Source organism: Struthio camelus, chromosome 11 (assembly GCF_040807025.1).
Source record: "Struthio camelus isolate bStrCam1 chromosome 11, bStrCam1.hap1, whole genome shotgun sequence".
In the NCBI taxonomy this organism is placed as follows: Eukaryota; Metazoa; Chordata; class Aves; order Struthioniformes; family Struthionidae; genus Struthio; species Struthio camelus.
Genome location: NC_090952.1, coordinates 1,620,738 through 1,639,592, shown reverse-complemented (window position 1 = coordinate 1,639,592; position 18,855 = coordinate 1,620,738). Strand labels below are relative to the sequence as shown.

The window sequence follows — 18,855 nt, the reverse complement described above, 5'->3', positions numbered from 1 at the left end:
AACGGGTACGTTTTGAAACCTGCTGAAGCTGTCTTTGCAGCAATAACGTGATAGAATCCCATTCATAAATTTATCGAGCCCTGTTTAACCACCAAGCAGATGATAGATGTTTCATCCCTTAACTTCATGGGGATACTCTTCTGGCTGAGGATGGCAGTTGAAGGCTGTCCTGTGCTGGTTTGGAAACCACCTACTTCCTTGCCTGCATAGTCAATTTACCCCAGTATGTTCTTTTGTCTTCTCCCTCCCCCTCCAGTCTCAACTTAAATGCTGCTTTTACTACTGAGAAATGGTCTTTGCCCAGAGGAGCTTGTGTTCTAAAGAGATACCACAAACAGTGGTTGGCAGAAATTAATGTTGGTACCTTGAGTTTGCAGCTGGGAGTCAGGAGCCACAGAGTAGTGTGCCCACTGTGCACTGGGGTGTAGAGCACAGGAGGAGATCTTAACCACAGCTCTTTGACCTTCCATCCCTACCTGCCTTCTTCTCCAGCATTGGTATCACAGGTGGAAGCCCTGAAGGAAGAAAATGACAGTCTGCGCTGGCAGCTGGACGCCTACCGGAATGAGGTAGAACTGCTAAAGCAAGAGCAGGGCAAAGCAAGCAGAGATGAAGACACAACTAAAGAGCAGCAGCTGAAACTCCTCCAGCAGGCTTTGCAGGGAATGCAGCAGGTAGGTCTGTGCTTTTCTATAGTTATGATCTTGCTATAAAGGCAAAAGGGCTGCAATGTGGGGTAGAAGGACAAGCAAAGGTACTGTTACTTCAGTAGGATGAAATTGTGCCACTGGGAAGATCATTTTCAAACAGAAGCAGCTTTATTTCCAGTCTTACAAAGAAAGGACGGTTGAAATATTGGTTGTGTATAATTTGAGAACAGTCATGTGGAAACAGTGCATGGTTTATGGATTCCTTGCTTGTTCTTCACTGACTGCACCGTGACTTCTGAAATACTGAGTCTGTGCTTACCTTTTCAGTAACCACGTGAGAACATTCAACCGTGAGTGCTGGTAACCAGCATATGCAGGAAGGAGGGAGTTTCCAAGCTTTTTTTGCCACCTTTTTTGAAGCTTACTGGATTTTCATTCTCACATAAATGTTTAGGGCTTATGGTGTTCTTTGGAATTTCCCTGGGCTGAATATCAAGTGTTTTGGGTCCTTGTAAACCTCAACAGAAGCTCCTGGAGTATGAAGCCAGACTGATATCCAAACCATATGGAGCATATAGTAGTTCACTTAGGCGTTTAGTTAAAATAAGAACCTGCAGAGCCAGTGTCAAGACTGTGATAGTGCATTGGATGAACCTGAGGTATGTGCTGAAGGCACTGCTGTTTGTAGCACTGGAGCTTGTAGGGAAAGCCTTCTCAAGTCGTCAGCTTTCTAGGTGGGAGGAAGTAGCAAGAATTGCAGGACATAACAGATTTTCCTTTCTGCGGGCACCAGGTAGGTAAGATTATTTTTAACCCACCATCATTTAAGCAGCAAATGAATCCTTTCATAGCAAACAACCCAGGACCAGACTCCTCAGAAATCTTTACTTTTTAAGGAGGCTGAGCCAGCAACCTTGCAGCAGGTAAATGGGAAGGGCTTCAAAGATCAGTCAGAGTGGTTAGTAATTTGATCTATTTAAAAAAAAAAAAAAAAAAAGGTGTTTTTGCTACAGCCTGTTCTTTTTCTTTTTGACAATGACAACTCTTCTTTCCTTCAGGAAGAGTGAGACCAATGTGCTATCTTTTCTGCTTTTGACACTAGCCTCCAAAGGTCAGCAGCTGCTTTATGAGAAAAGCTCTCAATCTGCAGGGAGAAGAGCTGGACTGCTAAAGGCCAAGCTACCCCAGACCTTTATGGGAGAAGAGATAGCTTGGAAGGTGTCTGCCAGCTTGCAGGAACCCAGACTTCCTTTCGTATATCCCTGGAGTGGAAATTTAATCCAGCTCTTGAAACTGCCCAGATAAATGGTGCTGAAATAATAGTCTGGAGGAGTTGTCCTGATGCAAAATGATGATGGGTTTTTTGTAGTTTTATTAATGAGCAGTGTTAAGAATCATTATTTTGCTAGTTGAGGGAGAAAAGAGCTAACTTAAACAACTAATTGGGGATATTTTAAGCATGGAGGAAAGGACTGACTGCAATGCGTGTTTACCATTCCTGATTGGATTTAGGAAAGCTGCTGGGCTAGGAGCTTCAGTATTAAATACATCAGTATTTAAATGTTTTCTCCTTAATAAGATTAAAGTTTTCATATTTTATTCTATCCTCATGTTGTGTAATTTGGAAGCAGGTGCGAAAGTAACAAATTTTTATGAGTGGCCCGGACCCCAAGCTTCACCATCAGAAAAATGAGCATATCTCACTTTAAGTAGTATGTTAATGAAGACTGCCTTAAAAGGAGCCTCTTTGAGGTTGTTAAAGGTGGCTTGTCTGACCCAGTCCAAGTCCACATGGTAACTGTCTTGAAAAGATCTGGGTAACCAGTGAATTAGTTTCTTGGCCTTGGGTAGGGCCCTAGTCACCTGTCCTTCTTACGTTCACAGAGATGGTTGTAATGTCAGCAGGGATGATGTTTGCTGGACGGCTTGGTGACTGACCTTGCCCCTCTCTGAGAGACCCAGTGCTGGTAGCACCAGTAGTACCATTTTCCTCTAGCTCCGATGGAGGATCTGTCCTACTTGTCCTTTGTGGCCTGTGTCAGATTCTTGGTTTGTTCAGTTAGGTCTTTGTACTTGTGTGCTTCCACTACGGGCACATCCAAGAGTACAAGTTCGTTCTCAAAGCAGACTGTTACACCTACAGCCACCATTTGGGTCTTCTTGATGGACACCAGGTTGGGCTTGAGAAGTTTATTCTGCTCACCTCTAAGATGAGGTTTGTGATTCACTAACCAGTCTTTCTTCTTAGCTTTACTAGCCAAAGGAGTGCACAGCTTGTTGCGGTGTTTGTTGCGAACATCCTGCACTGCTAGGCTGATGCTCGGGATATGGGAGCAACCATCAACGTTTTTCTGTTGTGCAGAGTTGTGCAAATTACAGCACAAGTCTCCCCATCTACTAGCTGTTTTGGAATATATTTTTTCTTAATTGCAAGACAGTTCAGTGTTAACGTGGCACCACAGTTCTAGGAAGGCTTTAAGGCAGCTCCCCAGGTCACTTGTTTGCGTCTACTCCCTCCCATGAGCTGACCGTGCAGCCGTACGGTCTTTTTTAATGCTTTAATATGCATCGGTCCCCCAGTCTAATGCACAATACATGCTCTATTTCAGGGATGGCAGTGGTTTGGTGATTATGGAATTACTGCCCCATGTTTACTAGACAAATTTGTGGGTTTTTTACATAAACTGACAGGCAAAAATGATCCTAAGGTGACTTGTGGAAAAGATTTCTTCCTTTATATATATAACCTTTTAGTTGTTCTGAATATGATCTATCTGGTCCTCGTGGAAGAGTGGTAACTCAATTCTTCTATTCTTTAAATAGCGAAATGTGAAAGACGGGGTGTGAACTGTGTTTAACTTTTCTCTTCCAGCATCTTTTGAAAGTGCAAGATGAATATAAAAAGAGAGAAGCTGAGCTAGAAAAAGTGAGAGAAGACAAACTAAAAATAGAAACATTATTAGAAACCCTTAAGGAGCAGGTATGTGCAGACTCGGTGCCTCCTTATTCTCAGAAGTAAATGCAATACTTGGATTTCATGGTCCATCATGAGTGCAGTGAAGGACAGAAATGTAGAAGATACCTAGCCCTGGCTTAGAAGCAGTGGTCTTTAGAAAGCAAGAAAAATTTACCTGCTCAATTGGAGGTTTTATATCAGTAGTTAACTTGCTAATTGCTTTATTTTTACAGTGAGACAGTCTAAGCAATTATATAAATAACAGATTAGTTTTTGTTTTATAGTTCACATTGATATTGTTGGTGAAATGTTTTTTCTCTATGCTGCATTTTAAAAGATAGGAAAAGTCTCAGTTATCAAACATTAATTTTAGACTTGCATTTTAAAGACATGTTTTGATCTTATATCCATAAAACTCTAATAAATTTAAAGTTTTTAGTAGTAGTACTATAATATACTTGTTGGATTTAATGCAGGAAACTGACAATGTTTAGAAATAAAGTTTTTACATTTGCAGATTCTGTATTCTTGTTCTATTGCTTTGCTCTTTTTGTTAATGTCTTCTTGCCGATGACTTAAGTCCTTGTGGCACATAACTTGGAATTTTATGATCTGACAGTGGAAAAAGTTGAGCTGTTAGCAGGCTTTGGTGCCATGCATATGTGCTGTTTCGTGGTCTACTCTGTATTTTGGTTATGGACCCACATGTGCACCTCAACTTGCTTGATAATCCTCTCTTCCATAGCACGTACTCAGTTATTCATCCGCCTCCGGATAGAAGGGAGATATTACAGAACACCACTTCTCCCTGACGACTGTAGAGCCCACTGCTAGGAAACAGCAGTTTCTTCTCTGATTTTCAAACCTTATCCCCACCCTTTTGTGCCATGTGCTGGGGAAGATGATAAATACTTGTCTTTTCAGTAATTAAGGGAGATTGAGTCCCAGTAATTTCCAGTGTAGGAGCTTCAGTGCCTGATATCAAAGAAACAGAAGACTACCATTAGTAATCATTTCTTTTTCTTCAACTGTACATAGCAAAGCCTAGCAGATGAAGAGGACAAGGAGAGAGATGCAATTGACTGTCAAGGGAATGTAAGTCGAAAAGTTTCTTTTCTGCTACTTCAGTTGAAATGTCTTGCTGAGGGAAGTAGTGACACCTCATGGTAAAATGAATAACTTCTTAGTTTGATTTGTTATGAACTGTATAAGCATGGTACATACAGACTATGTATAGTACAAACGTACATACAGACTATGTATAGTACAAACTCAAAGCATTCAGCTATCCGTTGCTACCAGCTTCTGGCTGGAGGAATAGTAAATGTGTGCAACACTGTTGGTGTAGAAATGGCCTTTGGTGTGTCAAATAACTTATTGCACTGTTATTTCAGCTAGCCTTCGAATATATCCATTGTATCGCCAAGAAAAAGCAGGCAGCGTGTTTCTGATATAACGCTACTGGCTGAATTGCAGTCCCTGTGTCTGTCTGAAGCTAGTTCCACTTCCTCAGAGTGCACAACCTCGTTTTCTCCTGCAGAAGCAAGCTGTAGCCTACTTAGTCCAGGACTGCACAGTTTCAGTACTCTGTAATTCAAAATCGTACTGGTATAAGAAGCAAAGCAAACCCAGGGGACCATTTTGTTCTATCTTTGTAATTGGCTCAACTCCTGTCCATTTCACTAGTGACTGGAGGCTCTTTCTAATTATAGCTGTCTGTAGCTCTCAGACCACTGGAATTCAGCATAAAGCTTAGGAATAAAAGAAAAAAATTAAGCTTTTAGTGCAAGGACCAAGTTTTTGAATCACTGGTACTCATGTGTTTATTTTGGGGTTAGTGAGTTAGGCAAAATTGTTTTAATACAGTACCACAAACTGAAGTCAAAGACGGTCCTTTGCAGTCAATGGGCACTGGATTAATCATATCACCTCAGTTCAGACATCTGGAAAATAAACATCTATGTCTCAATTAGTCACTACAAAGCTTTCTTTGTAATCTGATAAAACAGAAAGATAGGCACTTCTAGAGCAGATGTCATACCAGTGAGCTAGGAATGGTAAAGTACATGTTGTGGCATTTTTCTTAGCTCCTTGAGCTTTCGTGCAGCTTCGTATTCAGACACAGACGTTCCAACAGCAACGTGAACGTCCGCTGTGCTTTGTTGGAGGCATTATGCAAATTCTATGAGTCACTGCATTCATTGCAAGAGGAAAAAAAAATGCAGACACTGTCAAGTACTGCTGAAGTGCTGTTTGGTGTATAAGAATGCCTGCTGTGTTGTTAGTATGTAGAATGGACCCTGTTGGTTTCTGCAGGAGAGCAGTACATCCAGGATTTGTGCATGCAGCCAGGAAAAGGAATGTCCAGCTGAGAAGACATTGAGCACTAGTCCTGTGAAATCTGAACGAGAAGCTCTATTAGTTGGTAAGAACAAGGGGACAGTGGGTCTTTTGATGAGCTTAGTGACACTGCTAGAGATTTGAACTACACAGGAATTACTTCAAAGTGATGTTGCAGCTCCCGCCAGCTGTGTTCTTTCCTTTGATTATGCCAACAGAGGGAGGAATCCTGGAATCAAGGAAAACTGCTGGCTCTGGTGGGGTCAGGATTTCCCCTTGTGTGTTGCTCACGTGGAAACTTTGTGCCATGCACGTTTCACTCAATAACACACACATGTAAAGTAGGTTTGTGTGCAGTGACAGTTTAGCATGTACTGGAATGCAAGTAGTTCTGCTGGAAGGTGTCACTGAAGATGAGTTATGGAACAGAGTTTGTCTTCATTCAGTTAGGGCAAGATCCACCTTGCAGGATCCTAAGCAGTGTTGTGCATGGGCTGTTAGACTTTAACCAGTCTGAGCATTGCAGCACCTTGTAGTTTGTGGATGATATTTGTGGACCCAGACAGCAATGAGGCACCCCGTTAGGTGAAGCACAGTGTGTCATGGACCTCAGGCAGATAAGTTCTCCTGGCTTTAGAAGCTGTAGCCAGAAGGGGAAGAAAGAATAGAAAATGTTGACAGGGATCACTTTCAAGTGCTCTTAGCTACAAAGGTAGGGATCACTTTAAAGCACTGCTTAGCTACAGAGGTATTGGTGATCTCTGATTTACAGTGTAGGCATGTGTGCTATCCTTTCTGTTTCCTTTTCTCTTTGTTATTTCTAGTAATAATGAAAAATAGGCTAACACTGCGTACTACAAACTGTGCAAAGTATCAAAACAAGCAGCGTGAATCAGGAGGTGAATGCTGTTGTCCAGCCATTAGCCTGGTCATTCTGGGGCATGTCCTGTCCCCAGAACCATGTGCGTTGGCCCTGGCCCTTTAGTTAGGCAACATATTGTTAGAGTTAGTCCCCACTGGGTCTAAAGTTGAACAGTTTTTCAGCCCAAAGCTTTGGCCCTGGATAGATTTTTCTGGAGCACTAAAAAGGGAGAACAGAAATTCTTTTATTGTGGGAAAGAGACAGTTTCTTTGGTTCCTTGTCATTCCTGCAGGTGATGGGCAGAAATACAAGTCAGTCTTTTTGATGCAAGTACTGGCTATGAGCTGGAAAGGAGTCTCTATGTGACACCAAGAAAAGTTGGGCTGCTTTTTTTTTTTTAATAAATAAAATAGTAATCTGAGTGCTGCAACACTTCTGGAATGGGACACATGTACCACTACTGCTGTCCCCCTTCTCCTCACGCCTTCAGGAGCTTCAGGGCAAAGAGCCTGTGGAGATGGTGGAGACTGAACCCAGGGCTTCACACACTTTCCTTCTCCTTGAGCTCTGTATCCCCATGTTGATGGTAACCCCTTGCTGAATCTCAGCATGGTTTGTCTGTGGGCATGTTACCAGCACTCGCCAAGGAGTGAGGGTGGTGAGGCCTGTTTCAAGGGCTAACCAGCTGTACTGGTTAGCTGTTGTTTCCTTTGCAGCCTTTGGGCCAAACTTATCTGTATTTAAAACCAAAACCCCCTGTGAAACACCCTATGTGCTGTGCCAGCAGTGACAGAGTGCTGGTGTTCTCAGCTGGCTCTTGTCTCATGAGAATGACGCTTGTGGTATTCTTTTGTCAGGAATAATTTCAACATTTCTTCATGTGCACCCATTTGGAGCCAGCATAGAGTATATCTGTTCCTACCTGCAGCGGCTGGACAGCAAGGTAGGGGCGCTGATAATTCTGTCTCCTCGAGCAAACCTGGGCAGGACTCTTGAGTCTGACTGTTAAGGTCTGTGTGGTTGGGTAGAGAGGATCACTGCCTCCCTGTTTATGGAAGTTTGGATAGTAAAGAACTGGTCTTAACTGTGGAAGAATTTACTGGAAGGTGGCAAGACAGAGGTTGAACTTCCTTCCCAGTTTCTGGCTTGGTCCTTACAAAGCTTAAACTGTACAAAAGAGGTTAAAATTATTTTATATAACATCTACCGTGCCACTGTTTGTGTATCTTCTCTGTAAACTGAACAGTCATAATGTTTCTTTGCCTCTTTGTGCCATGTTTTTTTTTTTTTTCACACTTCTCATCATGTAGCCTTTTCTGTCTCTGTTTTGCTATTGTAAATGAAGTTGTTTTTAGCAGGGTGCTGTGCAAGGGCCTTTGTACTACAAAAGCATAAGCGTTGAATTGGAATCCCTGCCACAGAGGTCTGGGCTCTACAGCAGGCCAAGTGGAGAGATTGAGCTCTTGATGTGTGTCAAGGAGGGCAATAGCAAAAAGCACTCATGCATTTTTCTTAGTACAATGAGGAGCTGCCATTTTAAGCAATATTTCTGTGTACTGATGGCCTCAAACTGCTTATGAGAGTAGATAGGGAGGGAACTTGCAAAGGGTTTTGAAGGCAAATTAAATTACATCTTGATTTTTCTACTCTACTCTTCTTGTATTGTCTTCCTTAAAGTGCTCCACGAGTAGGAGATTTGCCATTATAGGAATTATCTGTTGGGACTGGAGCTTTTTCAGCTGGCTTTGTTTATAGCTTACTGTTTAATTTTTCCCATTCTAGGAAAGTGAGGCTTGCTGGCCTGTATTTTCCCAGGCTCGCTCCAGCCCTTCAGATTAAAGATGGGTGTAATATTTTCTTTTCATATTAGTTCTGAATTTGTCTAAGAGGCAAACAGCTGTGTTTGTTTTTCTTTGGAACTCTTAAGGAAATGCTGCCTTATCTTTCATCTGACTTCTAACAACTTGTTGGTATCTGCAGTGTAGAAAAGGGCTTCATGTTACCAGAAGTCTCTATATTAGGCTCAGCAGCAAACCACCTCTGAAAAACATGTTATTTCACGTCTCTGGAATGTCATGAATCTCTTACTGTTCCTAACGCTCTGGTAAACTCATCAACCTGCTAACTTGCAGAGGTCTTTTGTGCGTGGTTGCTTGAAAGGCGGTCCTGCTGTTTGACCTTCAAGTTACATCTTAGCCTTCTTGTCTTATGTTCTATTACTGTGAGAGGTAGATGTTAGTGGGCAACACTGGTTTTAAAGTCTAGCAGAACTTTGGGCTGGAGGAAGTGGGGTGTGTGTGCGCGCGCACGTGCTGCCCTGCTTATGGGCAGAACTTGGTTTCTTGAAGCTACCAATAGTGAAGAAAGCAGGAAAGAAGAATACCTTTCCCTTGTTCCCTGCCCATCAGTCTCACCAAGAAGGCCAGCAGGTCAGCAGGCAACGCAGAAGTTAAGATCCTCCATCCAGGGCAGTTTGAAGTCATGAAACAATCCCAATAAAAACTCTGCGTAGCACTGTGAGCCTTTCAGCCGCTGGATAACACAGGTGTGGAAATGCACTTCCTGGAGTGTCCACCCTCTGGTTGGTGTCTTTGGCTGGTCCTGCCTTACCAAACCCATTGCCAACCTGAGTTTGGGCTGTTTCTCTTGTCTCTCTCAACACCTGGACTGTTTTTTCTACCTGATTACAAAACAGAGTGATGACAAAGGTGTCTGCCAAACCCAAATCCATTTTGCAAAGTTGATGGGGATGATCTTCAGCACATGTTTGAGCACATTCTGGAAAGAGTATTGCTTCTTTAACAAGGCCAGAGTGAAACATGAGTTTGGGAGAATGGTAGGAGAAATCACTCAAGATTACCTCATTGAAAATCCAGTTATGCTTTGCGTTAGAGAGCATGCAGTGAGATCAGACTTTAAGCTGCAGAATAGTCAAAGTGAATCCACTGTGGCAGAGACAAATATGAAACAGCAGCAGCAGGAAGCACTGCTGAGACAGGTAGTTGATGCAAACCTAGCTCCACAACACCTGGAAAATCATAGTACTGCAAGTAGAGAGCTACGACTCTGCAAACTGTAAAGGGAGCTAAAACTAGAAACTGTAACTGTGGTAGATCAATAGAACATGTACGAATGATGAAGTGCCCTGCAATCTTGAAAAATATCCATATTTTTTCCCAAAAGTATGTCTTAATGCTTCACCTGAGCAGCAGGTATATGAGGCTATTGTGCAGAGATAGCTCTGTACGTGCGTCAAAGCAGCCTGAAATACACAGCAGAGGAAATCTTCAGTTCTTGTGAACAAAACACGTTTTCAATTTTTCTGTTGTAGTAAAACAGTCGCAGGCACTTGAATTGCACTGCCTTTGCAGTCTTGCTAAGTCCTGAAGCTGTTAACTTGCAGCATCTCGGAAGTTTTTTTACTTGTAAAAATTTGATTATATCTAGTAAGTGCTTGAATAGTGAAATTTCTAGGTCTGCCTGCCAATGTGATTTTGACTTCTGACGCTGCTTATGTACCTGCTGTGCTACACCTGTGCACACCTCTCTGTTCGAGGTAAAGATGCTAGCAGGTAGGTACGCTGTTTCAACCCCAGTGGAAATGATACAGAGACTCTAGCTTCAGCACCTGTTGGAGATGGTGCTGAGGAGGAAACACTTGACTTTGCCAGAGTGCTTTCAAAAATAAGATTCAATGGTATGTGAAAGCCATATAATAGATATACTTCCTACCACTTGAAGCATTACAAAAGTGTAAAAAGCTACTACAGAAGGTGGTTACTCAAGAAAGCTTCCAAGAGTCACCTTCAGAAGAGGGCAAGGTGACATCCCTGGGACCATACCAGAGCTCTGGTCTGGTTAGGAGCAGAAATTGGGAGGATTCTTTCTCTACTGTTGGTTTCTATCTGAAACAAGATTCTGGGCCTGACAAACCTTTGGTCTAACCTGCTCTAGCAATTCTAGCCTTCTTTACGTATTTACTTTACTTATCTGCACCCATGTAAACTCCGGATTTGATATCTCTTATCTTTGAGCGACTCTCTTGCTGTTATGGGCATGGTAGCTGCATTGTAGAAGAGTGCTTTTGACCATTCAGGATGCGAATCAAAATTCTCCATGTACCTGATTTCTACACCCTATTAGCTAAGAGCTCTGTTGTTGAATCAAGGGTAAAAGTACTCACTATTATTCAGCTATTTAAATGCTTGGGAGTTTTTCATTCATTACCTCACATCTCAAAATTAGGATATTCCTTTTCATCTTATTGCCAGTGTTGTTTGCCTCTGCAGCCAACTCGCCCCAAAGCATAACAACAACATAGCACATGCTGCGCCCAAGATTATCACTGTTAGTATTTGGATGGATGTCTAGGGAAAGCATACGTATACTTTGGCAATTAAATGTGTTTGAGTTTGAATATAGGCAGTCCTTACAGGGCTTCTGTGACCAAGAACTTGTTAATGTTCCCATGAAATTTTCCCTTCTTTTTCACAGATCTGCACCACAGAAGTAGAAGTTCTCATGACCCGCCTCCAACATACCTTCAAACAGGAGCTGAGTGGGGTTGGGGCTAGTCTAGAGAAAAGATGGAAGTTTTGTGGCTTTGATGGATTGAAAATGACTTGAGCTTCAGCCTGACTGATTTAACACTGAAAACAACAGCAGAATACGTGCACCAAGAAAACCCAGGATGCCTCTTACCTCTAATCATGATGATTACCTTGCACGCATCACAGACTCGGGTGGAATAATATGTAAGTGAACTCACAAGTCCAGAGTAGCACGTGGAAAAAACTTCAAGTCCTATAGCTTCTCTGATCAGTTATTTTGTTAACGATCAAGTGCTGTCTGATATATTTTGTGGACAAAGTTCATGTCTGATTTTTAAGCATAGCGTATTCACTGTATGTTTTGCCAACGTGTATGTGTTTTGTGTGCCGAAATCTCTCATCCTGTACCTTGTTTTTACTAGTAAGAACAGCCATAGACTGTTCTCTGAAGCAACAACAAAAGAGATGTTTTCTGATTTCTAGAGCCACCAAAAGGGGAAAATAGCTTTTTTCTTTTAGATGTTTATATGATTAAAAACCGAGCTCTGTTTAAACAGAAAAAGAGGATGTAGGTGACTCAGAGTCTCTCTGAGCCTAACAATCAGTTCTTTTTCACACTATTTTCTCTACTAGTGATTTAACAGTTAAGCTGATAGGAAGGCAGTGTCACTAGGAGCAGTGTGTGATCGTGGCAGTGCCTCTTTGGGTCTGTGCATTGCAGAATCAGTCTGTAAATAATTTTTTACATGGGAAGGGTATTTAATTTTCTACTGATCTAGGTGGGGTGGAGTGCCTCCTTCAGATCTGTATTTCGCTGATGGCTTCTCCTTCTGACTTACCGTCAAATTTTTTCCACCCACTTCGCTTTTGAGACTGGACTTCTAGAAGTGTCAGAGGCCTCCTGACGCTTGCCTCCTGAATCTTCCAAAGGCTGTTTCTCATGTTCTTAGTAAACTCCAGGCTCTCCAGCGCTGTGCAGAAAATCAGTAAGATGTAGGCTAAAATGCTTTAAAAAAACAAACAAAAACACCCACACAACAGAAAAAACCCTCTCTATCTTCAGAGGGCTCTGGGAGTGGATGTCTCCTGGAGCATCTAGCAAGGAACCCATGCACAGGTTGTTCCATCGCAGGCAGTGGGAACGGGTGAAGCGAATCTTTCAGTGTGAGACCTGTCTGCCTGACATGGAAGGATTGCTACACTGGAAGCAACTGTCAACTCTTTCAAAGAAATCCTCTGTGAATACTTGTGTCACTGCAGCTGAACATTGTATTTTTAAGGAATAAACTTTTTTTTTTATGTTCAAATCTTGTCCTTGCTGCTTTCTTTTTATCATCTGACTTGCGTTGCCTGCAGTTGGGAAGGGGAGTAACTCTATTGGTAAGGTGGAGGGTTTGAGACCAAGTTAGCGATGGGATCCACCTTACCAAGCGGGGCACGCGTGTCTTTGCCAACAGATTGGCCAGCCTGGTACGGAGGGCTTTAAACTAGGCAAGATGGGGGAAGGGGAGTGGTATAGTGGCAGGGGAGTCAGTAAAACACCGCTCAAGTGAGGATGCCTCCAGCGGGTGCATACAACCAGGGGAGACAGCATGGGACATGGCTATGGAGGATCCTCTTGCACCTCTTCTGGGAAGCCTGCGTGCTTGACTGGCTCTCTGAAATGCCTGTATACCAATGCGCGCAGCATGGGGAATAAGCAGGAAGAGTTAGAGATCTGTGTGCGGTCGCAGGGCCATGATCTCATTGCAGTGACAGAGACATGGTGGGATAGTTCACATGACTGGGATGCTGTCATGGATGGCTATGTGCTTTTTAGGCAAGACAGGCCAGGAAGGCGAGGTGGTGGAGTTGCTCTTTATGTGAGGGAGCAGCTAGAATGTGTGGAGCTCTGCCTCGGGGTGGATGAAGAGCAAGTGGAGAGCCTATGGGTAAGGATTAAAGGGCAGGGTAACATGGGTGACACTGTTGTGGGGGTCTACTACAGGCCACCTGACCAGGAGGAAGTCATCGATGAGGCCTTCTACCGACAGCTGGAAGTAGCCTCACGATCACAGGCCCTGGTTCTCATGGGAGACTTCCACCACCCTGACATCTGCTGGGAAGACAGCACAGCTAGGCACAAACAGTCGAGGAGGTTCCTGCAGAGCATTGATGATAATTTCTTGACCCAGGTGGTGGAGACGCCAACGAGGAGAGGTGCAATGCTAGACCTTGTACTAACGAACAAAGAAGGTCTAGTTGGAGAGGTGAAGGTTGGGGGCAGCCTTGGCTGCAGTGACCATGAGATGGTGGAGTTGAGGATCCTACGAGGAGGGAGCAGGGCAATGAGTAGGATTGCAAGGCTGGACTTGAGGAGAGCTAACTTTGGCCTCTTCAGGGACCTACTTGGAGGAATCTCCTGGGGTAGGGCCCTAGAAGGAAGAGGGGTCCAAGAAAGCTGGTTAATATTCAAGCATCGCTTCCTCCAGGCTCAAGATCAGTGCATCCCTCTGAGGAAGAAGTCCAGCAAAGCGGGCAGGAGACCTGCATGGATGAGCAAGGAACTCCTGGCAAAACTCCAACAGAAGGAGGAAGTCTACAGAATGTGGCAAAGGGGACAGGCCACTTGGGAGGAATATAGGGACGTTGTCTGAGTATGCAGGGATGCGACAAGGAAGGCCAAGGCCCAGTTGGAATGAAATCTGGCAAGGGATGTCAAGGACAACACGAAGGCCTTCTTCAAATACATCAATAGCAAAAGGAAGACTAGGGAAAACGTGGGCCCGCTGCTGAATGGGGCGGGTGCCCTGGTGACAAAGGATACAGAGAAGGCAGAGTTATTGAATGCCTTCTTTGCTTCCGTCTTCACTGCTAAGGCCAGTCCTCAGGAATTCCAGACCTTGGAGACAAGAGAGGAAGTCTGGAGAAAGGAAGATTCTCCCTTGGTGGAGGAGGATCGGGTTAGAGATCTTTTGTCCAAACTTGACATCCATAAATCCATGGGCCCTGATGGGATGCACCCACGAGTGCTGAGGGAGCTGGCGGATGTTATCGCTAGGCCACTCTCCATCTTCTTGGAAAGGTCCTGGAGATCAGGAGAGGTGCCTGAGGACTGGAAGAAAGCCAATGTCACGCCAGTCTTCCAAAAGGGCCAGAAGGAGGAGCCAGGAAACTACAGGCCTGTCAGCCGCCCCTCCATCCCTGGAAAGGTGATGGAACAGCTCCTCCTGAAGGTCCTCACTAAGCATCTGGAGGACAAGAAGGTGATCAGGAGTAGTCAGCATGGATTCAGCAAAGGGAAATCATGCTTGACCAATCTGATAGCCTTCTATGACGGAATGACTGGCTGGGTAGATGAGGGCAGAGCAGTGGATGTTGTCTCCCTGGACTTCAGCAAGGCTTTGGACACTGTCTCCCATCACATCCTCCTAGGTAAGCTAAGGAAGTGTGGGCTAGATGAGTGGACAGTGAGGTGGCTTGAGAACTGGCTGGATGGCCGAGCTCAGAGGGTTGTGGTGAATGGCGCAGAGTCAAGTTGGAGGCCTGTGGCTAGTGGTGTCGGTACTGGGTCCAGTCTTGTTCAATATATTCATCAATGACCTGGAGGAAGGGACAGAGTGCACCCTCAGCAAGTTTGCTGATGAGACTAAACTGGGGGGAGAGGCTAACCACACCAGAAGACTGTGCTGCCATTCAGAGGCACCTGGACAGGCTGGAGAGGTGGGCGGAGAGGAACCTCCTGAAGTTCAACAAAGGCAAGTGCAAGGTCCTGCACCTAGGCAGGAATAATCCCAGGCACCAGGACAGGCTGGGGGTTGACCTGCTGGAAAGTAGCTCTGCCGAGAAGGACCTGGGAGTGCTGGTGGACAACAAGTTAACCATGAGCCAGCAGTGTGCCCTTGTGGCCAAGAAGGCCCATGGTATGCTGGGGTGCATGAGGCAGAGTGTTGCCAGCAGGTGGAGGGAGGTGATCCTGCCCCTCTCCTCAGTCCTGGGGAGGCCTCCCCTGGAGGACTGTGTCCAGTTCTGGGCTCCCCACTACAAGAGAGACATGGCACTCCTGGAGAGAGTCCAGCGGAGGGCTACCAAGGTGATTAGAGGGCTGGAGCACCTCTCCTAGGAAGAAAGACTGCAAGAGCTGGGCCTGTTCAGCCTGGAGAAGAGAAGATTGAGAGGCGATCTCATCAACGTGTCTAAGTATCTGAAGGGGGAGTGTCAAGAGGATGAGGCCAGCCTCTTGTCTGTGGTGCCCAGCAACAGGACAAGAGGCAACAGGCAGAAACTGAACCACAGGAAGTTCCACCTGAACCTGAGAAAAAACTTCTTGACTGTGAGGGTGACAGAGCATTGGCACAGGTTGCCCAGAGAGGTAGTGGAGTCTCCTTCGCTGGAGATATTCAAAACCCGCCTGGACGCGATCCTGGGCAATATGCTCTAGAGGTCCCTGCTTGAGCAGGGAGGTTGGACTAGATGATCTCCAGAGGTCCCTTCCAACCTATACGATTCTGTGATTCTGTGATTCTGTGATTCTCTGAGAACCTGGAGCTTCACTGTCCTTGTGGCAGACATCTGCTTCTCAGTCTCTACTCCATGGCATGTCTAGATGTCAGACTTCCTGTCAGACTTCTGTGCGTCCTAGCCTGCTGCTTCTTGAAAAGATCAGTCGTGTTTGTCACCTTCCAGTCCTGTGGCCCAGGGCAGTTTTAGATGCAAGGTTACCCACTCTGGAGAACTGCACGTATTGACTTGTAGAGGTCTTGGGGTTTCAGTCCATCTGTGCAAGTAGATGCAAGGTTACCCACTCTGGAAAACTGCACGTATTGACTTGTAGAGGTGTTGGGGTTTGAGTCCATCTGTGCAAGGCACCTGAGGCAGAATCCTCAAAAAATCTAGCTTGTTTCGGGCCAGGAGGCAACTGCAGCTGCTGGGAAGCAGAACAAAAACTACTTCTAATACAGGAGAAGAGAGATTTAGGGTTAACTCCTAGCTGACATGAAGCTAGATAGAGAATGGCTGAGCAGGACATAGTTTCACCTATACCAAAACGCAACCAGGCTGTCAGTGATTAAACTGATGAAAGCTATAGAAGGATTTAAAAACTAAAAGTAAAGACTGTGAAACAAAGACATGCATTCAGGGCAGATGTGCATACTAAGGGCAAAGTAAAAAGTGCGATCTGGAGAAAAGATATGACAGAAGTCAGGCTTAGGAAGGAATAATTTGAGCAAGTACAAATCCACTTGGAGCAGGAAAATAAGTTAGCCTAACTGTATAAGTACTCTACAGCCACTCCTGCCACAAAAATGAGGAGCCCTAGAGAAATCCATGCTGGTGCAGCAATGGCGTAAGTATTGGGGAGAGCAAAATCTCTGGGCTTCTCAGATCTTAGTGGTTGGAAAGGAGGATTTGAGCCAGAGGGAAGGTGCGTAGCTCTTTCCTCGATGATTTGCAGGAAAGAACTTTTGGGATTTGTGTAATCCTGGTTGCTGTTCATGGTTGTGCAGACCCTTCCATGTATTTAAGCACTTGACACCTCAGCTATCAACAAGTGCAAACTTGTTTCTCCTGTGGCAATGGTTTAGGCAGCTTACTGCTTTCTGCAATCTCACATTTAAAGTCCTTAATTCTTTCCATGAGAGGAGGATGTTTAATTATTTCCTGTTACCTTTAATTTAGGATTGTGACTAGAGCTATATATAATTTATTTTTGGGGAACCCTCTTAGCTGGGGGTTTTGCTACAAAGTATGACACCTCCACCAGCAAGTTCGAATCTGGGCAGCCTAGAGTGCACCATACCTTCATGGGCAGGAATCTTAAAAATCCCTATTATTTGGAAGAAGCAGCTTTGAACCCTCCTATGCTTGAAGGGAGTCCTGAACCAGACCTGTTTCCAGCTGAGAGATGACTGCTATGCCAGCATTGCCCAGCATTTTCTGATGCCCATGGGAGCTGGGCTTCAAAACCTTTCCCTGAGGTTTCCCAAAATGCGTGTTCCCACCTGCAGAGGGACCCAATGCATCCCAGAGGGCTGAGCATGTCCAGAGCTGTTCTGCAGACCATATATCAGCTGTTGCACAGGCAGGAGCCATCTCAGAGCCTTGATTCCCTCTTTGCCCTTCTCTGAACTTCTTCTGGTTCTAGGACGTAACTTTAAAGTGAGGTCTGGAGCTGCATGTGGCAGTTGAGATGTGGTTAAAGGGTGGATTTTTGCAATTGCAAAATGACATCATTTCTTTAGGTGCCGCTATAGGGAGCTGTGCAAGGGCTGTCTTTATACTGGTGACGCAATGACCGGCTACCTGGAGGTGGTATAGGGATGAAAGAAAGAAGAGTGTAGGGAGCAGAGAGCAGCCTGTGAACCATGCTCAGTGCCTCTGCCTTGTGTAGAAAAAGGATGACATTTATGCAAGAAATCTTTAAGTAAGCACATTCCAGTAATGTTCCCAAATATTACTGGCCAGCTAGCGAGTCAGGGCAAACAGTTACGAAACACTCCATATATGCTGGTCGCTTGTGGTGTTTTATTAAACAGTCTGTATTAAACCGTATTCGAGGTCTGTGACCTCCTTCCCTCTTCTTCAAAGCCAATGGAGATTGCTAATTATGGCAGTATTCTGGGTGGATGTTGAGAAAATCAATGTTATGTGTTTAAGGGAAGCCAAGAGAGGTGTGTATGGGTTCTGTCTGTGTTTTGTAAGTGGAGTTTTTTCCAAGAAGGACGAAAGAAGAAAACCCAGGAATGGCAATTGGCTGTGTTGGTCTGTTTGCAGTGGGGGCAGAACTGGTAGAGAGGCACAAAAATAAGGCGGGTGCTTTTATCTCATTGCTTTTTCTCCTTGCTGGATCACAGTCTTGAATTCCCTGGTTTAGGAATGGTTCTGGTGCTTTTTGCCTGCTCCCTTTCAAAGGCCAGACACTAATTACATACAGGAGGCTCACCTTGTTGCATCAGGGTTATTGTGGGTCACTACATGCCTGCCATCACCCTCGTTATTGCTGGTGTGGCAGAGCTCTTGGCACTGCAGAATGAGCCAGCCCTTTGGTTGTGGGGGCCTGCCTGGGCTCATGGCCTGTGCATGATGCAGCTGAGTAGTTTGCTATTAGCTACGTGTGTGGCAGCCTTAAAATGCGTTCAGCATTTGCCCGTGTGGGACAGTGTTGATGCTTTATCAAAAAAAAAAAAAAGCTGGTGTATGTCAGCAGGGAGACCAAGACAACCTGGAGGTCCCTGCACCCTACGGTGTAGGGGTGATGTGGCTGTTTCCATGCTGCAATGTGCTGTGCTTCACAGATTCACATCCTGTGCTTGGAGGCTTTTGTGTTTTGCAACAGTATTTTCTGGTATCTAGTGGCAAAGATGGGCAACCGGGCAATTCCCAGAGGAACCAGGAACTCAGAAGCCTGAACAAACATGAAGGAGTGGCAGCATGCAAAGGAAGTTCTCGTGCAATGACTGCACACTTTGGAGGAAGCTCAAGCTGTGACCTGTCAAACTGCAACCGCAGCAGTGATTG

General features: G+C 44.8%; 1 protein-coding gene across 2 annotated transcripts in view; it reads left to right on the top strand.

Moving 5' to 3' along the window:
- ENOX2 (ecto-NOX disulfide-thiol exchanger 2) overlaps positions 1-12,665 on the top strand; it is a 56,917-nt gene extending 44,252 nt beyond the window's left edge. The window contains exons 10-15 of one of the 2 annotated variants that reach the window (XM_068956603.1): positions 493-674; positions 3,523-3,630; positions 4,645-4,701; positions 5,923-6,031; positions 7,666-7,751; positions 11,303-12,665. In XM_068956603.1, coding sequence (XP_068812704.1) covers positions 493-674; positions 3,523-3,630; positions 4,645-4,701; positions 5,923-6,031; positions 7,666-7,751; positions 11,303-11,434 — 674 coding nt within the window. In that variant the 3' untranslated portion in view covers positions 11,435-12,665. The remainder of the gene's footprint in view (positions 1-492; positions 675-3,522; positions 3,631-4,644; positions 4,702-5,922; positions 6,032-7,665; positions 7,752-11,302) is intronic. The other variant, XM_068956604.1, reaches the window with a different exon arrangement.
- Positions 12,666-18,855: the final 6,190 nt, after the last annotated feature.